Source organism: Phalangium opilio, unplaced genomic scaffold, assembly GCF_054372755.1.
Source record: "Phalangium opilio isolate 3A_F unplaced genomic scaffold, DU_Popi_V2 ptg000070l_1, whole genome shotgun sequence".
Classification (NCBI taxonomy): domain Eukaryota; kingdom Metazoa; phylum Arthropoda; class Arachnida; order Opiliones; family Phalangiidae; genus Phalangium; species Phalangium opilio.
This window is the reverse complement of record NW_028324182.1, coordinates 5,799,944-5,823,368: the sequence shown is the minus strand read 5'-3', so window position 1 is coordinate 5,823,368 and position 23,425 is coordinate 5,799,944. Positions and strand designations below refer to the sequence as shown.

Genomic DNA, 23,425 nt, shown 5'->3' with positions numbered 1-23,425 from the left:
ACCAATAACGCAATGTTTCCAAGAACGAATAAATATTGGGTAAATGTCGTTTTAACGAAGGCTGTTAAAATGGGAGCTCAATAAATTCGGTAATTAGGTCCTGGCGAAAGTAATTGAAGGTCGGCATCTTTACGGAAATGACGTTAGACCTTACTGTAAAGTGGAAGTTCTAGGGCAAAGTGAATCCACCGAAAACGCCTTTCATACGAATAATCCATGGTGGAATGAGACCTTCACCATCTACGACTTAAAACTAACCGAGGAAGACTTATCTAAAGAGTGCATTACGTTTCAGGTACAAAGTTTGGGAGGGTTTATAATGGTTTTTGGGCGCCTTTGACGCGAAATTATCCCCAGGTCTTGAACCCATATCGGTTAAAGAAGGACGCGGTTTTGGGAGAGTTTCAGGTTACTAAATCCAATGAAAGTTTAGGAAATTCATATACTAAAGTAATCAACTTTTTAAGCTGTCATTATCCGATATTTACCAACAATTGAGCCACGGTTACGTCAATAAATGGTTAGAGTTAACCCATTCGCGGAATGGTATGACGTATCCATCCGGTTTCCTTAAGGTATCGGTTTTAGTTTTAAATAACAACGAACCGGGACCGGATTTAGACTTGAAACCAAACGAAAAAGAGGAAGATATTGAAAGGTTATTTGTTCAGTCAGCCTTTAATTAATTTAGTCATTAATTTAAATCAAAACGTCAACGATTTGCAGTAATTTACTTCGAGGTCGCGTACCAATTGGGAAACCAGCTCGCATGATAATTCACGCGTACCGCGCGGAAAATGTTCCCAAATGTAATTAAGTAGTTCTTTCTGTATTGTTCCACAATGGACACACAGAATCTTATAGTACTTTTGAATTTTTTATGATAAGTGCGTTTTGGGATACTGGACGCCTTTAAACACGCGATTTCGCCGGAATGCGGTGATAGGACAAAAATCGATTCCTATCTTCAAGTATTCTTCGCTGGACAAACAGTACGCGAACTATATTTGTTTTATAGTTTGGCAGGAGGATAGGCGCGTAAATTGTTCCGAATATTTTAGGTTAGAACTAAGGTTATTAGAAATGACGATTCACCAGAATGGTACGAAATCTTGGAAATTGACTTTCTGGTAAGTTTAAGTTTAATTTTAATTTTATTCCATCGCAATTTTAAATTAACTATAGTCTAATCATAATTAAACTAAAAATAGTTCCCATCGGTGGCAAACAAAGTATATTTTACTCTGAAAGACTGGTTGGTTTATAAATACAGATTTAAGTAAAAAATATATTGCTATAGTTAATTTACGTCAATTAAACTTAATTAGGGATAGGATTAGTCGACATGACATCGTATCTCACGCGATATTGAATCTTAATGAAACATCATCGGGAGATATCCATGGTTTGTCTGTGTTAATTGTAAATAGTTCTGTTAAACAACATACTTCGAATTTAGGGTTTCTTCCAACATTCGGACCCACTTGGGTTAATTTCACCCAAGAAACAGAGGGTCAAAATACCTCTTACCATTTTCGGGGACGCGTACTTTTATCTATGAAGGTGTACCTACACGATGATGTTAAATCATTCTGTCCCCTACGAGATAAATTACCCACGCAATTAGCAGTAATTAAACTTACCTTCAAAATCTCGTGTTAAAAGTCAACCGAAAAATTGTGAAACTTAGGTTTGTGGGGTCAGAAAACGGTTCGTTTTGTATGTGGTATTGTTGGAAGCGATACTAACGATGAAAATAACGGGACCAATCAAGATCGGATTGTCCATGGGACCTTACACTCAAGATAAGTCTTGGACGGACGCGCAGTATCCCGTAACTAATGACGAAGGTTACGCGGTACTGGAATTTAGTACGGAATTGGATAAACCCGTTTTGACAGTCGAGTCCGAATGGGAGGACTATTTATATAGATACAGGGTGTCCTTGGACATTCTTAAAGTCGCTGAAAATTTCGTAAGTCATTAATTCTAACTGGCCAAGATTAACTTTAAGAATATAGTGGTAATGAAATTTTAAGGAGAACCAATTGGGCATTTTAAAAGCTTGTCTTAAAACCGGAAGTTCTGAGTCTAATGTACTTAAGAAAAAGATTACGGACATCTTAAGAGAAAGTAGACGCGAAATTAAGTTCGTAGTAGTATTATGATCTTCAGGGCTATTAGTAACTTAAAATACGTATTAGAAACTTAATACGTTCGCTATCGGAACACCTACCCGATGAGAGTGTACCGGAAACTGAATTGGACCTGAAATTACGTCACGCGAGACGGCACACTTTGGAAAATATTATGGAAAGCATGATGAACTTTGAACCCGATTTGGAGACAGGGGTCCTTGACCAACTTGAGGATATTTCGCGCAAATTACGATCTATATCGAAAGAACCTCAACTGAGTATTCCGGATATGGAATTGACCCTCATGTCCAAGAAGAAGGAATTGTCTCATCATAATATTTCTGTCCTGGAGCTCTTGAAAAGGTCCGAAATCTCCGGAAATTTAGAGGACTTTAGGGGCAAGGAAATACTGGTATCGATGATGACTGTTGACGACGATGAACGGCCCTTTGCGCTACTAAGATTAAAGTGCGTATTTGGATTGAAGTCGCGACTCAAAACAGCCAATCATTGTTTCGGAAAAAGGGGAGTCAGTGTCAGCCATTTTGTCGAAACGGTATTTAAACTTTTCAATTAGGATTTAATTAATTATCAAGTTTTAAATCGTAGTATTATAGTTTGAGAATCAAGTACGCGTTTGTGGTAGTTGGAGGCCAAGTTCTTCTATCGTTTGTAGTTGGCCCGCTTGGTCTAACGTCGATGGATCCGTAAGTTTAATCGTAATGTTAATTACTCAAACTTTTAAATCAAACCATCGTTAATCAAGGTGTCTCAAACGAAAGAACGATTCGAAACTTTTAACGATTTTAAATTCGTTGGCGATTGGTTCGTAGTACCTAATACCTTGAATAGTGATTGGATTTCCATGAAAAGCGGAAGTGATTCGAGTGATGTCATAGAAGATGGATGGAGGTATGGAAATTGTTTGAAATCGGCCAATAGGAAGGTCCCTAGTACAGGCGACACCGCCAGAAAAAGATGTTGGCGCCGTCAAGTCCTTCAAGATAAACCGGAAGTGGTTCAAATATTGCCGGAACAACCACAAGATGAAGACGTAAGATTTAACGAAACTAAACCAAAGCTTATTAACTATTTAAAACGAAATCAAAAAGTAATTAGTTGGTAAAATATATTCAGGAACCGATTTTAAAGAAAGAAAAAGGATTGCAACCCAAAACATTTTTAGTTTACGAAGGTATGGACGGTTTTTAGGTCATAAAATAGATCACGACGTTATTTCTGGGCTTAAAAAATAAAGCTGATTGGCAAGCCCGGCAGTCGATAGGCCAGTTCTTTTTTATACATTCATTTTCCACCAGGCGTCCGGCGATTTCGGTTCATGGCCCACGTTTACCAAGCTCGCGATATTGTTTCGGGTCATTCTAATACATTAGCTAGTAATTATTTTAATCGTCCATTCGCCTAATTGAGTTGTAGTAATATTCAACTTCTAATTGTAATTTAAATATTTTGTAAAACCAAAAGATACGTATTTGAAAGTGACCTTAAATGGATATAGTTCTAAAACCAGAGCGGTACTCGAAAGTTTAGCGCCAGTTTGGGACCAGACGTTGGTAAATGACGTCTTGGTACCCGATTGCAAGGACGAGCTTCACAGTACACCGATTTTGATCGAGGTTTTTGACAAGAACATCTTGGTAAGTCAAATTTTTAAAACTTGATAAGCAGTGGGGGACGAATATCAGGGTTGACCTAAAATTATGCAAAAGAAGCGCCAAATCGGGTAGGCTTACCTTTGTTAGCCAGGACTTAGAGAGATATGTATTTTAAGGGTGACAAATGGCTAGGATATGTCATATTGACACCACATGTTGTGGAAAAACAAGAAAAGTACTTGACCCCCGAACTAAAGTGGTTCAAATTGAACGAAGTATCGTCGGAAAGGGCTAGAATATTGTGCGCCTTTGAAATGGTCGAAGTTGGACATAAATCTATGCCGAATATGATATCAAATAGTGACGTCATATCAATTCCAGACGCGATTAGACCTGAACTGAATATTTACGGTTTAGAGGTATATTTCCACACCAGTTTTATGAAAAATAGGCCTCTTGAGGAGTCGAATATTTTAGGTGATATTTTGGAGCGCCTCCAAACTAGATTTGTCACGTTCTCTACCAATGTTACACGCGCCAAACTTAGAGTTTCGTTGTGGAAAATACGTCATCGTGGTACCATCCGACAACGGTAGTGACGTTAGGTCCACACCAATTTCTTTCGCGAAAATGGTGCATATTTATTTCATTTGCCTCGTTGGTTTGTATATGTAAGAACAAGGGGATGGTTCCGGTTTCAAATTTTGTAGGAACTTCCTCGGGAGTTTAAGTATTGGGGACCTATTACCATGGTCCTGAAGGACAAAAGGTTTTATGGTAAACATACAGTTATTGGGGTGGTCGAAGTTGAAACCTTGGACCAATTCGTTTGTATGACTTCGGATACCAATGTCAGGTCGAACGGGACGTACGAGAATAAAAGTCGGGAAGAGAAAAGTTAGTCGGCTTCTAATTAATGGTTTAACGGAAATTAAGACACATTCATTAAACCCAAGGAAAGAAGTTTACAAAAGCGAGTGAAAGACGCGTAGTTGTTAGTCGCGAATTCGAACGCTTAGACGACGACGACATGATGGATTTTGATTGGTGGTTGAGGTATCGGGCATCCCAAGGTCACTTAGAGGCGAAAAAAAGGTTGAAGAAACTAGGGCAAGATACCTTTCAGGTTAGTTTACTAATCTTTTGGAACAATGAAAAAACTATAATTCGCTCTAACGGCGGGTCAATTTTCAGATATACCATTCGGAACTCGAGAAACAAGAGCAGTTCCGAGGTTTTACGGATATGATCGTAGCTTTTAACGTTTTTCGGGGCGAAAGAAGAGATGGTACTCCGAAAATATGCGGAGAAATTAAAGTAGCACGTACCTTCGACCTCCTTGGACTTTCAAGGCTCAAAACGATTTAATATACTTTTCATAGTGCGCGATTAAAATTTACCCTCTGTCGGAAAATGAGGAACCAAATACTTACCAGCTATCCAAATGCCACTCGTATTTCCGGACCATTTCGGAAGTGATTGTGCGCGTTTACGTCATTTCCGCTTTTGATTTGGTACCCAAGGATATCAATGGAAAGGTAAGTCTATTTTTCTGGCTCGTAAGGAGTAACTAACGCAGACGCTTATAATTAGGCCGATCCGTACATCGTGGTACAGTTGGGTAGCGATAGAAAAGACACAAGGGATAGATACTTGTCAAATACTTTAAACCCGGTCTTCGGAGAGTAAGGATGAAGTGTTAGTCGAACGGGATAGCTTAATTTAACAATTTAAGGGTTTCACCGTTTCAGGGTATTCGAAGTGAAAGGGTGTTTATCTGAACATCGCGACTTGATGGTGGCCATTTGGAACAGAGATACTATGAGTCCAGATGACCTTCTAGGTCAAACAGTGGTTGATTTGGAGTCGCGGTGTTTTACCAAGTATCGCGCTACTTGCGGGTTACCACGGACTTACAGAGGTCAATCGGGTGAACTTTCCCCTTGGCGCGATTGCCTTCTACCATCGGAAATCTTGGCATCGATTTGTGAACTTTGGGACTTACCCAAACCTATATACGTTTCCGACAAATGCCTTTATATCGGGCGCAAAAAATATAGACTCAAAGATTTCGGTAAATTTCTCCTCGGGAATTGTTTTAGTACTAGCCTAATTTCATCTAACCTTTGACTCAGAAAAGGCACCATTCGGGAACTACCCCAAAGAACAGCTATCTTTGCACGTTTTGAATTTGTTTCCATTGGTACCTGAACACGTTGAAACGCGATTTTTATACGACCCCAAGATTCCCAACATTCCTCGCGTAAGCGTTTATCATAAATTGAAGGTCTATTGGCAAGTGACTGTGGAATATTATTTAGGGAAAGCTGAGGATGTGGTTGGACATTTTCCCCGTATCTTGGGGACCACCTGGCCCGGAAGTGTCCATAAGTCCCAGACAACCAGACAAGTACAAAAGTTTTTTTTTTTATTTGCAAAATAATTTTATTTTAGAATGTTAGGCGCGTTAATACATGGAGTGAATACAAGTTCTTTTTTAATTTAAACATTAATACTGAAAAAGCATATAGTTAAATATTCAAATAAGGCCTAAATAGTTAAAAATTAGTCCCTTATACCGTTTATAAAATAATATTAGACATCGCTGTTATCACAGTCAATTTTTAGTTAAATTTATTTAGTTAAACAAAAATATATATTTTATACTTTAGTTTTGCAACCTTAGAAGGGATATTAGCATCCGATAACAAGAATGTAACATAAGTATAGTGTAGAGAAAAAAATGCTAGTTAGTATCAAGATACTACAAAAATATATTAAATAATACTAGGAATTATTTTGAACCAAATAACTTCTTTAAACGTCAATCAGATCTGTAAAAAACGGAGAGAAAAAAACCAATCGTTAGTTTTAATTACTTAGTTACGTTCTGCGCGTGGTAATTCGCAACACTTATGACGTGGAATTACAAGATAAAAATGCCCTAGGCGAAAGAATGAGTGACATTTATGTTAAAGGGATTTTTTCGGGCGATATTCAAAGCACTGATGTGCACTACAGGTAATTAACTCTGGAATCATGTTTAAGTTTTAACACGAATTTTGAATGTAATGGCAATTAATTTTAAATTTAAAGGTCTTTAGACGGGGAGGGAAATTTCAATTATCGTTTCGTCTTCCCATTCACTTATGACGTCACGGAAAAAATGTTAATATACAGAAAAAGGGACAGAATTTGGTCACTGGATGAGACCACGCGTAAATGTCCCCCCGTTTTGACGTTACAAGTTTTTGACGCGGATATCATATCTAGAGACGATTTTTTGGGTTAGTTATAACTTCATAAGATTATGGTTTTAATTATGAAGGAAATGGTGGGGAATTTATTACGTATTAATTATTTTAATTAAAGGTCAATTAGAATTAAATCTATTGCGTGCTTGGAAACCCTCAAAATTGGCAATGTGGTGCGATTTATCACAAGTTGGATATTATCCCCGAGAAATTCCAATAGAAATTGGATTAAGGAATATTTGGGAGCGATTTTTAAAATTATTCAAATTTCGCGCTGATAAAAAAATTCGATATCAAAGATTGAAAAACTTGCCGGATAAATGCAATTTATTTAAAACGAAATACGCCAGTGGGTTTTGGCCACTAGCTAGAAAAAGGGAAGATGGAGAATATGACCTGACTGTTAGTAATTACTTAAAACCTCCTTTAATAATTATATTTAATGATAATTTAATTTTATTTTATTTAGGGTAAAATTGAAATGGAAATTCAAATACTGTCAGAAGAAGAAGCCAATGAAAGACCAGCGGGTAAAGGTCGCGAGGAACCGAATGAAAATCCGCGATTGGATGAACCAAAGTAATATTATTTTGGTTATGAGTGAATCAATAAGTTTACTTCGGTTTTTATAGGAGACCAAAAACGTCATTTCTCTGGTTTTTAAATCCAATTAAGTTTATTAAATATACGTTATGGAGGAATCACAAGTGCCGCGTAATTACCATTATTTTAGTCGCCATGTTGATTCTCTTTGGATTAATAATGATCTACAATTTACCGGTAATTAAATAATTTAGCTTATTTTTAATTAAAATGCCTTCTAATTCATCTTTTTTTGTTGTTGGTGTTCATTTTAATTTCAGGCAATTATTGTAAAACGCATATTTCCCGATTAAATAAAATTATCTAATTATCCGATTTTTTGATTTAAATTCCTTCTAAATTTTTGTTTTAATTTTACTCCCAGGCAATGCGTGGTTTTCAGGCTAGGAGAATTCACACCAGTTACACAAGGAAGCCAGACTACTTCGTCCTACAAGTAGCCTCGCCTCCTTGTGTAAATTGTGTGAATCCTCCTAGCCTAAAAACTATGCATGCAGAAGCCTTAGTGCGACGTCATCCATGCTATTTGCCCATAGGGAGCTAACAACTGGCTAGGGGGAAGAGATAGTCTGACGTCACACAGCCCCTCTCTGGTTGGAATTTTTGCGCGTAGAATACTGTTTCCAACCGTTAGGGGGATGAAACTCCAGTAAGAGATAGAAGGGTGTGACGTTTCAGGGTCAGAACTGTTAGCTCCCTATAGGGTCTTTGTGCGTGACGTCAAGTTACCTACCCCCTTTCCTCTCCCCTTGCCGGCTGCCCGCTCTGGCCACGTTAGGACGGCATGTTGGCATCCCCTGAAAACCGGTTTTCGCCCCCTATTTCTTCTCCCTGTTTACTCTCGCGCAAACACCCTATAGAGTCAAAGTGGTACCATTGTACCAAACATGGCCGCCCACTGACAAAGCTAAGCCCCTGACGTTTTACCTAGGCACTGACGTCACAACTGAGATAGCTCTATTGTACAACGCGTTAAATAAATAAAACTTACCAAAACGTGGTGTTCAAATTTCATTATCTTTCATGTTAATAGGTTGGCTTAGCTTGTAGTTATATAGATGGTTGGTCTTGGCCATATCTCTAGGCATTAATAGCTTGACAACTGATTTAGCGGCAAACAGTTTCTTTGTAGGGTCATCATCAAATTTGTGTGCGAACAAATTATCAGGGGCTTTGGCGTTACCCAATCCTATTAAACTGTGTTTGAAAGGCGCCAGGGCGTGGGTCAAATAGTACAAGAGATGCATTTGAATGTGAGAAACGCCGTGAAAAGAAACGGCTTCATCACTAACGCTCTCCATTCCCTCGTTACTTAAAAATAGACTATTTCGCCAATAAGGGTTGAAGATGCTTATTGAACCTGGGATTAACATTTCTTGAGGGGAAAAAGGGTTGAATCTACCGCGTAATTTTGCATCCCTGGTATCAGCGACTTTAGCTACACCTTTCAAATAAAATCCTATTTCTTCGTCAATTAAAGAAGAGGATTTTTGCATGGTGCAATTTTCATTTTGCAATTTTGTGTAAAGTTTAAAGATTGTTTCGTGGCTTAAGACAATACCAGCGTCTAAGAGATTGTAAGGATTAGCGAAATATGGTTTTTGTACAGCGTGTCCTAAATAGTATGGTTTGGTCATGTTTAACGGTGCGACGTAACGACGTAAATTTTCCATAATTGAGAAGGTTTTATCATCTGTTAAATACATCCATTGAAATTTGTTTTTGTATTTGAGCCAAATATGGTTTATTAATGAGCAAAGGCGGTTGTCAGAGGGTATTTCGATTACTGGCACTTCGTTATCTGTAAAATCTCCCCAATAAATAGCGGAATTGCAATTTCGCCCCCATGTTTCTTTAACAGCTTTAGCGTGAGGTCTACTTTTTGATTGAATGCAACATAAGACTTTAATATTTTTCTCCAAATATTGGGCTTCGGTTTCGAGTTTATCAGGGTGATAACCCTCGCGTTTATAACTTATCCATTCCTCGGGTAATTTTTTTCTTTCGAGATGACGTTTATCTAACCATTTAGCGTATCTTTTTGAAGTATCATGTAACGTAGAAGCAACTTTAATCGTTCTTTGACGATGTCGGTGTTCAAAATTTCGCCATATATAAGCTATAATCGCTCCGCACAAACAAGCACCGCAAAATATTAGTATTTTAAAGTTTATCGTCGTTTTCAACCTCATTTTTAATGTTTTTTCAACCGTTACATGATTTTTATTTCGTGTTTACGTAACACTTTCAGCAGCGATAACATACTTTTAGGTCTAAATCATTTGAGCAGACGACTCAATTTTAAATTAAGGGTTTGGTCGCTTAAACCACGCCTTTTTTGTAATGGCCGCTGTTTGTTTACCTTTTTAAGGCCTGTGATTGGATGTCCGTAGCAGGAATAGAGGGCCTGAAATAAGGAAATTAGTTTTAGGAATGAAAAGAAGTCTGCTAAAATGTCTGCTTTAATTAAAGGGGGGAATGTGAAAAGTCGTACTAGGCAAACACTATTTTACCCCGAAATTATTTTTGTCGAACTTTTGCCGAATTACCCCAAATTCTAAAATAGTAGAAACCTCCCATGCGTCGTCTGCTAAAACATCCTAAATGACTTCTGGCTTCGCCTTCGGCTTTTCGGGGTAAATTAGTGACCGTTTCGGCACTTTTCGGCACAAAAGAGTGGGGTAAAATATAAAAATACGGCCCCCACACTAAAAGTCGCAATTAAATCAAGCAAAAATTCAAATCCATTTCAGAAACAAAATAGGCCTAACTAAACTACCCTCTCTCGCCCCAACGACTATTAAAATAATAAATTTTTCGGCAAAGATCAAAAACTCAACTAAACATTGACATTAATGTGAACTGTTTATTGAATCTCAATTTATAAGCTAAATCTACTCTGCCGAACCACAATCCAATGTTAATTTCAACTTAATTAAGCATAATTAACGTAAAATTCGACCAATAACGTACATTTTTGGGACAAAAATTAAAATAACTTTTAATTAAACTACATAATTAAGATTAAAACTATGCTATAAGGTGGTAAATCCCCTTTTTTCCCATTTAACACTGAAATTAATTTATATTATCTTTATAATTCATTAATATTTAGGAAATTCCAAAGTTTGGGGTAAAATAGGGTTTTTTCGGCAAGGATTGAATTTTCAATTTAACATTGATATTAATGTGAATTATTTATTGAATCTCAATTTATAAGCTAAATCTACTCTGCCGATCCACAATCCCACGTTAATTTCAACTTAATTAAGTTTAATTAACGTAAAATTAGACCAAAAACGTACATTTTTGGGACAAAAATTAAATTAACTTTTAATTAAACTACATAATTAAGATTAAAACTATGCTATAAGGTGGTAAATCCCCTTTTTTCCCATTTAACACTGAAATTAATATATATTATCTTTATAATTCATTAATATTTAGGAAATTCCAAAGTTTGGGGTAAAATAGGGGTTTTTCGGCAAAATATTATGGGCGTGAAATTAAAAAATATGCCCAGTCTTTGAAGAAGCGCGAAATTCCAAAGTTTGGTGTAAAATAGGGTTTTATCTGCAAGGATTGAATTTTCAATTAAACATTGATATTAATATGAATTATTTATTCAATCTCAATTTATAAGCTAAATCTACTCTGCCGAACCACAATTCAACGTTAATTTCAACTTAATTAAGTATAATTAAAGTGAAATTCGACCAAAAACGTACATTTTTGGGACAAAAATTAAAATAACTTTTAATAAAACTACATAATTAAGATTAAACCTAAGCTAGAAGTTGTTAAAGCCCCTTTTTCCCTATTTCACTGTTAAATTAATTTATATTATCTTTAAAAAACATTAATAGGCGTGAAATTCAAAAGTTTGGGGTAAAGTAGGGATTGTTCGGCAAAAACTCCACTAAACATTGCAATTTTTTGTGAATTATTTATTGAATCTTAATCAACACCGCCGAACCACAGTCCAACGTTGATTTCATCTTAATTACGTGTATATAATTAACGTGAAATTAACGCAAATTTTTGGGTAAATACATAGATAACTATAAATAAACTAACAAATAAAAATTAAAACTACACTTATCTTTCACCCAGCTTCCATTTTCCTTTCGATTATTTACAATTAACACTCAGAAGTACTTTTTTCCACATTGAAAGCGAGAGCCATTGAAATTTAAAGGTTGTACCTATAATAACCCTTTAATACCTATAATAAATACCTTTTTGGTGAGGTTTTTACAATAGCCAATAGTTTCTCGCGCCATATAGACGGAAATCATTTCCTTCGCAAGACTCCCAAATTTTTCCATGCTGATAAGACCGACCGATAAATATAAGTCGAAGGAGACGTCGCAGTGGACGGCAAGCCTTTTCTTAAAACAGCTTCATTGCCCATTTTTCAGTTTCGTAACTTTTCCTAAGGTAGATATTTTAAAGGTATACTTAAAGGCAAAAATACAAGCGCGTCGGCAAAGCCAAACTCCTATTAAGTTTAAAAAAAATCAAACTCATATTGTAAAGTAATTAAACACTACTAAAACCGTTAATATCAACTTAATTAAGTATAATTAATGAGATATTAAAGCAAAACAACCATATTTTCTGAAAAAACACTTTTAATGAAACTAAATAATTCATAATATAATTACACGAGTTGTTCGTCCAACCAATTTTTTTCATTTAAAACTTAAATAAATTTACATTATCATTGAAAAACATGGAAGGCGCGAATGTTCGGCAAAAGATAATTGGGGAAAAGTATTTGTTGAAACTCATTTTATAAGCTAAAACAATACTGCGGAACCACATTTAAGTGTTAATTTCATATTCATTTGGCGTAATTAAAGAAGAATGAACCGAAAACAACCTTTTTCGGCTACAATTCATGGATAACTTTTAGTTAGGGCAAAAGACTAAAATTATAACTACACAAGTAGTTCGTCTAATCTCAAATTGCCTATTTCACACTTAGCACTTCAATAAATTTACACTATCATCTAAATTCATGAAAAGGCGCGAAATTCAAAAATTCAAGTATTGCTACCCTACAACATTAATTTTAGCTTTACTGAGCATATTTATTGTGAAATTCACCCTCAACGTCCATTTCCTGGTTTTAAGCCGGTTTCAGCGTATTTAAGTCCGTTTTAAGCCTGTATCAGCATATTTCAGTCCGTTTTCAGACAATTTCACCTTATTTCAGTCCGTTAATAAGCTGAATCTGGCTTAAAACTGTAGCGGGCGTTGGGGTTGTGTAACGGCCATTTCGCAACCGTGCCCCATAGCGTTAAATTTGGTGCGTTTGGGGTATCGATGGAACGAGCACACGCTTGCAAAACTATCAGGGGGTATAAGAAAGTCCTATTGCACCGCGCAACTGTCCTCGTCGGAATCCCGACAGAGACTTAACCCCTTGACCAAACGTCAAAGGGGGTAGGAACCCTTAGACCCGATTCAAGACCCTGTGTCTATAAAAGGAGGGACCGAGGGGACGAAATATATCTTTTGGCTCCAGCAAAGAGAGTATAGGGGAGGAGTGGAAGCTCCCCCGCTCAATAAGGCTAAATTACAATGTTGCCCCTACATTATACTAGTGGTACGTGCGAGTTTCCGGCTCAGTCGTGCCACCTACGATACTATTTAATGTCTCAAATGGAAATGCATTGGTACTGCGCATTGAAGATGCGCGGTAGAAAAGAGCAACAAGATTTTACCCTCTTTCCACTCCTCTCCTATACTCTCTTTGGCTCCAGCGACGTGTGCTCGTTCCATCGATACCCCAAACGCACCAAATTTAACGCTATGGGGCACGGTTGCGAAATGGCCGTTACACAACCCCAACGCCCGCTACAGTTTTAAGCCAGATTCAGCTTATTAACGGACTGAAATAAGGTGAAATTGTCTGAAAACGGACTGAAATACGCTGATGCAGGCTTAAAACGGACTTAAATACGCTGAAACCGGCTTAAAACCAGGAAATGGATGTTGAGGGTGAATTTCACAATAAATATGCTCAGTAAAGCTAAAATTAATGTTGTAGGGTAGCAATACTTGAATTTTTGAATTTCGCGCCTTTTCATGAATTTAGTAAAATCTACCCATTCTTTATATCCTTTTGATGGAAGTTTTTAACGACTAGTATTTCAATAAATTTATTTATGTTATAATTGTAATAGTGCGACGCAAAGAGAAAGATTGAGTGAGTAGCCCCTCGATGCGCTAACCCTTAACATTGCTAAAAAGATTACCCGTAAGGCCATTCTAAAAACGAGGTTTTAGCTTTAACAATGCTAAACTGATTACACACAAGTATTATAACCCTTAATAGAATAACAGAAAGTGTTAGTGATTATCCCTCGATGATCGAGTCACCTTTAACAGTGCTAAAATGATTACGTACTTAACGTTCAATTAATACACGTACAGAAGTTTTAGTTTACAACTTATGCCTTCGCATACTTATCGCATCTTATAAATTTCTAACATGAACTTATGGCCAGAAGCGTTTGAAAGAGAAAGAATTCTGTAAAACACCCAATGATTGTAATATACTAAGACCATTCTAAAAATAACATCAGTATATATTTTCTTTTGCCAGGAAATGGACTTTGAGGGTGAATTTTACCTTAAATTTGCTCAGTAAAGCTAAAATTAAGGTTGTAGCGTAGCGCAATTGTGTTAGTTTAATTTATAGTGTATAGTTTAGTTTTTGCCGAACTACCTGAATTTTGGAATTTCGCGCCTTTTCATGAATTTAGATGATAGTGTAAATTTATTGAAGTGCTAAGTGTGAAATAGGCAATTTGAGATTAGACGAACTACTCGTGTAGTTATAATTTTAGTCTTTTGCCCTAACTAAAAGTTATCCATGAATTGTAGCCGAAAAAGGTTGTTTTCGGTTCATTCTTCTTTAATTACGCCAAATGAATATGAAATTAACACTTAAATGTGGTTCCGCAGTATTGTTTTAGCTTATAAAATGAGTTTCAATAAATACTTTTCCCCAATTATCCGCCCTCTTCTTATCTGCGGTGGCACATTTGCTTTAAAAAGAGGTTTTTTTTTGCTTGTTAATCCAGAGAAGTTCGATAACAGCTAATAGAGCAGGAAATTATTATATAGATCTCGACATGTGGTAAATACACGATTAGGAATTTTGGTGATATCCGTTTAGAGTTATATTTTTTGTGATTCCGTTGGAAAAAAATCAAAGGAAAAGGAAGTTTAGCTGTTCTACAATTTATAGGATTAGTGGCAGTTAACAAGATGGACAAGCCCTTAACCCTTGTTAGTTTACGTTGCTAAGAATATGAGGACCTAGCATTGACCTCTGGTGCCATCATCTCATTCTTCTACCGAACATTTTAATATTGTTTTTCGAACATTCACACTTCGATCAAAATGGTATCCTCCCTGTTAAGCAATTTGACATTGGCATGAAATCACATTAAACAGAAATGCGCCAAACTATTTTCGAAATTAGCGGAATGGTGAATTTCAAATTAATCAAATTTTTATGATAATAATCAAAGCTTTGTCCAAGAATGCCCATACAAAGCCTGGGACATCATTACAATGTATAGAGTGGTCGTTGTTAGCCCCTATGCCACAGCCCACAGCTGACAACGCCATACATACACCCCATTGATCCTAACGTAGCAGGTTTGAATCCTAATGCTATCATACGAATGCTAATGTTGTTCACCTTGCATGATGTTCTTCCCGTGGCGAATAATTAATGTTTAGATGAGAGATCAGGAACGGAAGTAAGCTAAATATTAATGTTTGAGAGGAAATTTGTTCTGTATCTGAGTTGGGTTATGTTAGGTTTGGTTAGGTAAGGTTAGGATAGGTTAACCTAGGTTTACTTGGGTCGTGTAGGTTAATCATGGTTTAGTTGGGTTATGTAGGTTAATCAAGGTTGGGTTGGGTTATGTAGATTATTCAAGGCTAGGTTTGGTTAGGCTAGGCTTGAATATTGTAGGTAAGGTTGTAAGGTTGGGTATGGTAAGGCTAAGCTAAAATAATAGAGGTTAGGTTAGGTTTGGTACGATTAAGCTAGGCTAGAATATTCTAGGTTAGGTTAGGTATGATGAAGCTAGACTAGATTATTCTGTGTTTGGTTAGGCTAGAATATTCTATGTTTGGTTAGGCTAGAATATTCTATGTTTGGTTAGGCTAGAATATTCTATGTTTGGTTAGGCTAGAATATTCTATGTTTGGTTAGGCTAGAATATTCTATGTTTGGTTAGACTAGAATATTCTATGTTTGGTAAGGCTATAATCGGTCCGTGACATTTAGGCGCTGCCACTTAAGCGCTGGTTATTTAGGCGCCGCCATGTAGCCGCCAAGACAATTAGGCACCGTGACATTTAGGCGCCGAGACAATTAGGCACCGTGACATTTAGGCGCCGAGACAATTAGGCGCCGTGACATGTAAGCGCCAAGACAATAAGGCGCCGTGACATTTTGGCGCCGTGACATTTAGGCGTCGAGACATATACGTACCAACAGAAGTGAGATGAGACTAGAAGTACTGAGCTAACCAAATTCTTCACTCGGCGAAAGTGAATATTCTTGATAACACACCAACGGTTGGCCCTCTAGTGGCGGTTTCAGAATTTTCCCTCCAAAACGTGAGACGCTCGCGGTGGTAGACGGCCGAACTAGATTCAAGCACCCGCGTCCGTGTTCCGCCGCTTTAGGTTGAGGGGAACGGGGGTAGGAAATTTTTTTGGAACTCGACCAATTTTTTTCTCTCTAGCGTAGGCGCGATTGGAGCGGCGTAAAATCCTCAAATTTGTTCACTAATGCCAGGATCTATTACCAATGCTAGAGCCCTTCACTTCCAGTCTCATCTCACTTCTGGTACCAATAATTTTACCACTATTTCTTCTAAAAATCCGTAATGACCTCTTTTACGGGTTAAATATATTCGGCCCTATCTTTTATTGATAATGCTTTACTAAACTGGAAGATACTGAGTAAAATTAAATACAAGACCAACAGTTTCTTTCACCAACAGTATTAGCTGATAAATAAATATATATATTTTTACCTTTCCGAAGCAGAAAGCAATTTTTGGCTTCTTAGGATTAAGAAGTACGCGGCGACCGGCAACAAGGTCTGTATACCGCTTCGCATTATTAGGTCGGAGCATCCTTCAGGGGTGGTAAGCGGGAGATTCTCCTTTTTGTAGTAGGGGGCGAGGGGTCCGTCATTGGCAAAAAATCCCGTACGCTCGGGGGAAAAATCAAAAACAAATCCAAAATTCCAGTGAAAATACAAAAAAGATTTTGAATTTTTTGAAAAATCCGAAGATCTTTCAAAAGTTTCAAAATATATAAAATTATGTAAAAAATCCAAAAATCCACCGAAAATCCAGAAAAAAATCAAAAAATACCGAAAATTTTTTAGAAATCCAAAATAACATGTTAAATCCGGGAGTGTGTTCGAATTTTTTTAGAAATCCAAAATTTTGTGAAAATCCACAAAAAATCCCAAATTTTGTGAAAATCCACAAAAAATTCCCAAATTTTGTGAAAATCCACAAAAAAATCCAAAATTTTGTGAAAATCCACAAAAAATCCAAAATTTTCAAATTCACAAATCCAGGAAGACGATACAAATTACAGTTAAAAATACAAAATCCTAAAAAAAAATACGAAATCCTCAAAAAATACGAAATCCCAAAACAAATTACGAAATCCCGAAAAAATACAAAATCCCGAAAAAAAATGCAAAATCCCGAAAAAAATACAAAATCCCGAGAAAAAATACGAAATTCCATGAAAAAATTCAAAAACACAACGGTTTTTTTAAAAATCCTACTGGATTTTGGATTTTTATAAAAAATTGACAAATCCATTTAAATAAAAAAAATACGTAAAAATCCATAAAAATCCGAGGGATTTAAAAATCCCGTACGTTTTTTTTCGAATGACGGACCCCTCGGTAGGGGGGCTCTAGTAATTTTTTCCCTTACTATGACGTCTTACGTGGGCTAGAAACAAGAATCCGCGGTGGCTGCGTCCAGAGAGAAAACGTCTCTCTACTTTGAAAATTGTATACCCCCTTTCTTCTTCACCCCTACCTAACTTTCAATGGTTTAGGGAGAGGGCGAGGCCGATTATCCGTTATAAATTCAAATCTTAGGCGGTAACGGCGCGTTGCTAATTCTTTCTGAAAGGTAAATATTATTTACGTCGTGAACTTTTAATTTAATGTAAGGTTTTACAAATCTACGAACTATTATAAGAATGAATTATTGCCATCACCTTTCAAAGCTGACGATGATAAAATGAAAATGAAAAAAGTTACTACTTGAAATAAAATTTGATACAAAATACTTGGTCTTTTCATTTTAAATGTAGGTCTATTATGGGTACATTATAATTATCCTAAATAACGGTGCACATAATTTATTAAATATAGCAATTTTGAATGCAAAAAGACCTTCGTGTTTACACGTATATAAAGGCCATTAACGTCGTTCTCCTTTTTCCGGACATACAAACTTTATATCTCATATAAGACAGATCGCGTATTCTTTGGCGCCCACGTATGACGTCAATGAAAAGAGCTAGACGAGAGAGGTAGCTAGAACGGTAAACCGTAAAATCCCAACACCGAATACGCCCGCCTTGGACCGGCAAGGGTTACGAAAAACGTTTAGCCTCCCAAAGGCAGGGCTTCCACCAAAGGTTCACGCAATTTGCGCTTTTTCTTATAATATCGTGAATCAATCGCCTAATATACCCTAAATTTCCCAAAATTTGTTAAAGAGGCAAACGCCTAAATACAAACGTCAACATCGACAAAAGCTATGTTTAAAATGATTTTAGGAATAAATTTCATAAAACGATTTAACTAGAATTAAGGTATATTAATGACGATCAAAATAACTAACGTCAATTATATTTATTTAATTATTTAAGAAAAACCTCTTAATATCGTCTCAACTTGGAGAGGTTTAATTTGGTTTCCCAACTTGTTTGTGTTAATTACCATTTAAGCATAATATCAAATGAAATATTTCGAAGTTAGACTTATCTTACATTAGGCCTACCCGTAAATTTTCTATCATTGCGCCGCTGGTGAAATATGTTTTTATATGAATCGGGTGCATTTAAGCGATGTTCATTGTCGTTAAGTGCTCGCGGATGCAATTTTCGTATAGCGCCCAGAGACACGGTTTCGGTTCAATGGGACCTTCGAAGTTTTAGTCCGACTGTAAACGATTTCGGTACAGTGGGAAGTAATTTTTAAATGACGAAAGTCCATTTTGTAAAGAAAATCTCAAGTAACTTGTCTTATAGCTGTGTTATGTCTGGTGTTGTCAGTCTTTGTCGAAAATATAATTTTATAATATGTATTAATCAAAGTCACAGGACGGTAATATTATTTGTGAATCGATAATTATAACTTAAAACTACCATATGGCATACGCATCTTTCAGTAGGAATATATATAATCAGGGATATATTTAATTTTAGAAGAAGAAATAGAGAACGGTTAGTATTTACTTCAGTCCGACTCATAACCCAGTATAGAGCCCCTCCGTCCAACACTTAACGAAAATTTTAAATTATCTTATTGGCTCACTAAAATTACGTTTTGATGACGTTGCTGACGAGGACGGCGAAAAATACGTAATACCTTTTTACCTCTGTCGCTATGACCCCCCGCCTCTTCTTCCATGCCCCCGGGACTTTGACGCGCGCCCACATTACTCTGTTCTCCATTCCTATTTCTGAAATTAAATCTATCCCTGATAAAATGTAAACTTTGTTCTAAACCAAATTTTCAATTTTAAGGCTCGAAATTTACAAGATGATCTGAAAATTTGACGGCATTATTTCAAGTCTAATGAAACACTGTTCTAGAGCCATAACATTTTCGAAATTTATTTAACGTAGTTAAACAAGCCCTAATTCAAGAGAAAAATTACTTATGTTGCCTAATTGCATTTTAATGTGTAAATAGATTTAGTTTGAAGTAATTTTATTGGTACTTAATGGAAAGAAAGCTCCAAATTAAATGTAAGACCATAAATTTTGTTAAATATTTGGAAAGAAACAAAAAATACCAAAATCAAATATGTGATGGGGCTAAAAAACTAAAGAAAGATGTAGAAGATATTATGATTATTTGTATAACGGCCCTAACATCATCGTTAATTCGAAACCTACAAATCAAATTCGTTAAATGTGAAAGAATAGATACGCCCTAACGTTTCAACGTCTTCAAATTTGGCGTCCATACACAATAGCCAATAAGATTCTTTTTTTTTTAAACACTCCTGTTCCTTGCGATTTTCCGGTTTTTCACGAGCCGGATAGCCTTTCAGGCCGCCACTTTTTTACAGAATTACAGAAAGTGCCTACAAGTGCCCTCAGTAGGAAAACTACTATAGCAGTAGTTTTATAGAAAGACTTATATTTAAGTTAATTACCGGTGAAAATGGTTCAAAATTGCATATATATAATAAGTAAAATATGATCTATATTATAAAACATTTTAAAACTTAATTCCGAACTAATTTACTTAAATTTAAGGGTGACTACAACTTACTATTTTACAGAAAATGCTTATATTTAAGTTAATTACGGGTCAAATTAATTCAAATTTACTATACATAATCAGAAACGTTTTTGGTTTAATATACACTACTTAAATAGTTAATAACTAGCTATTATCTCACTTAAATTCAGGGTGTCTACAACACACTATTTTACAGATTCATGGGTGCCTCCAAATATACTATTTTACAGAAAATGCTTATATTTAAGTTAATTACCGATGAAATTAATTCAAATTACCTACATCTACTAAGAATATTACGCTCTATAATATAAACGAGTTGAAGAATTTATTTCTATCAAATATACTTAAATTTAAGTGTGCATACAGATTTTGTACTCGGGAAAAGATGACTTACAGGAGGCACTATTTTACAGAAAATGCGATTATTTAAGTTAATTACGGGTCAAATTAATTCAAATTTACTATACATAATCAGAAACGTGTTTGGTTTAACATACACTACTTAAATAGTTAATAACTAGCTATTATCTCACTTAAATTCAGGGTGCCTACAACACACTATTTTACAGATTCATGGGTGCCTCCAAATATACTATTTTACAAAAAATGCGATTATTTAAGTTAATTACGAGTAGTAATCATACTTAAACTGAGGAAGGCAACAAGACTTTCGTAATCTCGTAATCTTGTCTGCTGGGGTAAGAATTTTACCAAAATGTGAATATTTAAGTTTATTAAGTATGAAATTAAATCTAACTTGGATTATAATGCTACTTGAGTGTGATGTTCAAATTAAACACTATAAAGAGTAAATTGTGCCAATTAAACTTAAGGTAAGGGTGCCTTCAAAATATTGCTAAAGCGGCCACGGCCACAGCGGTTTGAACTGTCCAAAATGCGATTATTTAACATATCTATTAAAGTAATGAAATTTAATTTGATAATGTGTCATATGAATGTGGTGCTCAATTTAAACGCAATTTAATGTTAATTGCGAGCAATTATTCTCAAATATAAGGTGCCTACAACTTTTGAATTTTACATAACCTGGGTGCCTACGAGTCACAATTTTACCAAAACGCTTTCATTTAACTTAATTTTGGATGGAATTCAATCTAAGTTGGTACATATACATTTGAGATTGCGCTGATTAATTTAAACGCGACTTAAAGTTAATTCTGAGCAATTATTCTCAAATAAATGGTGCCTACAACTTTTGAATTTTATATAACCTGGGTGTCTACAACTTTTGGATTTTACATAACCTGGGTGCCTACAAGACACTATTTTACGAAAACGCTTTCATTTAACTTAATTTTGGATGGAATTCAATCTAAGTTGGTATATATATATTTGAGATTGCGATGATTAATTTAAAGGTGTCGCGTCCTAAGAATAAATGAACTAGGTGGCGCCACCAATTAATGTAAACGTAAACACACCCCCTTAGAAAGGTATATAAACATCACCCATTGATTAGATAAGGCATTCGAATACCGGGCACGCGACTCTCAACTTCGGACTACGGACTACTGGACTCTTATACGTACGGGTATTATCTAGCAAACTCGCGCTGGTGTTATTTTAGTATATATTTTAATTGTTGTCTAATAAACTATAATTATCGCACATTCGCCTAATTATTAACGTTTATAAGTACACAACAAAAGGCAACACAGCTTCTCGATGCAACTACCCTTTTTGAAACACTCTGTATAAATTAACGTAATAATTTTTGTTAATGGTTTTGATGTTATTTTATCAATTTAAAACAACAGCACTCTTCCGTTTTGAACCATTAAATTATTAAATAACAAAAGAATTAACACAACAATTATCCAGGAAAAAATTGGTCACGGGGACATGTGATGGTTTAATGGGTTATATTGGAGAAATTTGATCACATTAAAATTAATAAAAAATGTCTTGATTAGAATCAAGACCTAAAAAGTATCGATAAGACTGAGGTTATCACTTGTCTGAAGGATCAGATATTAATTTTTCTTTTTAATTGAAACTTAAATGCATGCTTAAGAAAAAACAACGTTCCATTACCGTTTTCCGTTGAAATAAATAATTTTACTGGTAATCAATTTCAAAAATTTACTTATCTCGGCTTTTCGACCACAATTCCATTCCCCGAAAACATTTTATCATTACATTAATTACTTTTGGGAGAGTACGTGTATGGTTTTGCATTTTGAAAGGTTCCTAAAGACGTTACATCCCCATTCGTGACCGGCACGCTTCGCAGTGGAACATTTTAATTATTCTAAAACCAATGGCGCCAAATTCAATAGGGACAGTAAGATTTTTACTCGCGGTTTTGCAAAATGATGTAATATCAAGTGTACTTTAGTCAACCGTCGTATTCTTCTTTCTCATAGTTCAGGGCATGATCAGTGATACTGCCCAATTTCTCTCTCTAGTTTCTAACAATGGTTAGAGACTATTTGATATGGCACGGACAACATTTGTAAATTCTTAGTAGCACAAAAGGAAAAAAATCCAATTCTTTTATATTTTGGTTTGAATTAAATAAACTCATGATAGTAGTTATAACGAACAGAAAGTCAAGGGAATGGCACCGGTAATGAGCAGCAAAAAGAGAGGAATGTTTGCTTCAAGTTAGCAGAGGGACATGGTAGTGAAAATGGTAATCTAGAATTTTGTTCCTTCAAACCTTAATATATCATGAAAAATTCAAGTGAGGAGGCGGCACTACCATGAAAGATTGATTTTGGCAGATAACAGCGAAAAAATTATGTTCTACACACACTCGGACTATGGGAGAGTTTCAAGGCCGAGGTCGCACATGATGAAATTTCAACTCCAGTTTACATCAGTTCTCCCTAGTCGTACTAGTAGCAGGTTAAGCTATAGTTTGCTCAGGTCCTGTTAGTCTCGAAAGGGTTATATAGTGCTTGAAACTTTTAAAAGGTTCTTGTCATGGCTAAACAGACCGCTATTACAGTTTTTTATTGTTTTATAGGCTATTTTGACACGTTATCTCCCAAAAGTAATTAATGTAATGATAAAATGTTTTCGGGGAATGGAATTGTGGTCGAAAAGCCGAGATAAGTAAATTTTTGAAATTGATTACCAGTAAAATAATTTATTTCAACGGAAAACGGTAATGGAACGTTGTTTTTTCTTAAGCATGCATTTAAGTTTCAATTAAAAAGAAAAATTAATATCTGATCCTTCAGACAAGTGATAACCTCAGTCTTATCGATACTTTTTAGGTCT

The 23,425-nt window shown here is 35.7% G+C and overlaps 3 protein-coding genes and 1 long non-coding RNA gene across 4 annotated transcripts; 3 read left to right on the top strand and 1 right to left on the bottom strand.

Annotated features, from left to right (window-relative positions):
• Positions 1–12: 12 nt before the first annotated feature.
• On the top strand, positions 13–4,607 carry LOC149661261 (myoferlin-like). Its single transcript, XM_089843776.1, has 20 exons — positions 13–39; positions 98–295; positions 358–408; positions 468–658; positions 727–809; positions 889–992; positions 1,062–1,130; positions 1,212–1,279; positions 1,329–1,405; positions 1,460–1,629; positions 1,691–1,975; positions 2,040–2,149; positions 2,205–2,694; positions 2,756–2,845; positions 2,905–3,192; positions 3,276–3,333; positions 3,458–3,535; positions 3,624–3,796; positions 3,931–4,173; positions 4,232–4,607. Exons 1-20 carry the CDS (start codon positions 13–15, stop codon positions 4,427–4,429), a joined length of 3,051 nt encoding a protein of 1,016 aa, XP_089699902.1. The 3' UTR covers positions 4,430–4,607.
• Positions 4,504–7,928, top strand: LOC149661260 (myoferlin-like). Its single transcript, XM_089843775.1, has 14 exons — positions 4,504–4,651; positions 4,711–4,880; positions 4,949–5,071; positions 5,137–5,292; positions 5,348–5,439; positions 5,506–5,855; positions 5,890–6,017; positions 6,076–6,164; positions 6,638–6,775; positions 6,851–7,041; positions 7,127–7,410; positions 7,478–7,587; positions 7,641–7,788; positions 7,872–7,928. The coding sequence occupies exons 1-14, from the start codon at positions 4,504–4,506 to the stop codon at positions 7,902–7,904; spliced, it is 2,160 nt and encodes a 719-aa protein (XP_089699901.1). The 3' UTR covers positions 7,905–7,928.
• On the bottom strand, positions 6,166–10,015 carry LOC149661259 (glycoprotein-N-acetylgalactosamine 3-beta-galactosyltransferase 1-like). Its single transcript, XM_089842725.1, has 2 exons — positions 8,603–10,015; positions 6,166–6,588 (listed from the first exon to the last, which is right to left on the bottom strand). The coding sequence occupies exon 1, from the start codon at positions 9,801–9,803 to the stop codon at positions 8,616–8,618; it is 1,188 nt and encodes a 395-aa protein (XP_089698851.1). The 5' UTR covers positions 9,804–10,015; the 3' UTR covers positions 6,166–6,588; positions 8,603–8,615.
• Positions 10,016–18,840: 8,825 nt separating this feature from the next.
• Positions 18,841–22,094, top strand: LOC149661258 (uncharacterized). Its single transcript, XR_016368828.1, has 3 exons — positions 18,841–19,087; positions 19,447–21,555; positions 21,847–22,094. It is a non-coding gene; the product is annotated as an uncharacterized LOC149661258 (long non-coding RNA).
• Positions 22,095–23,425: the final 1,331 nt, after the last annotated feature.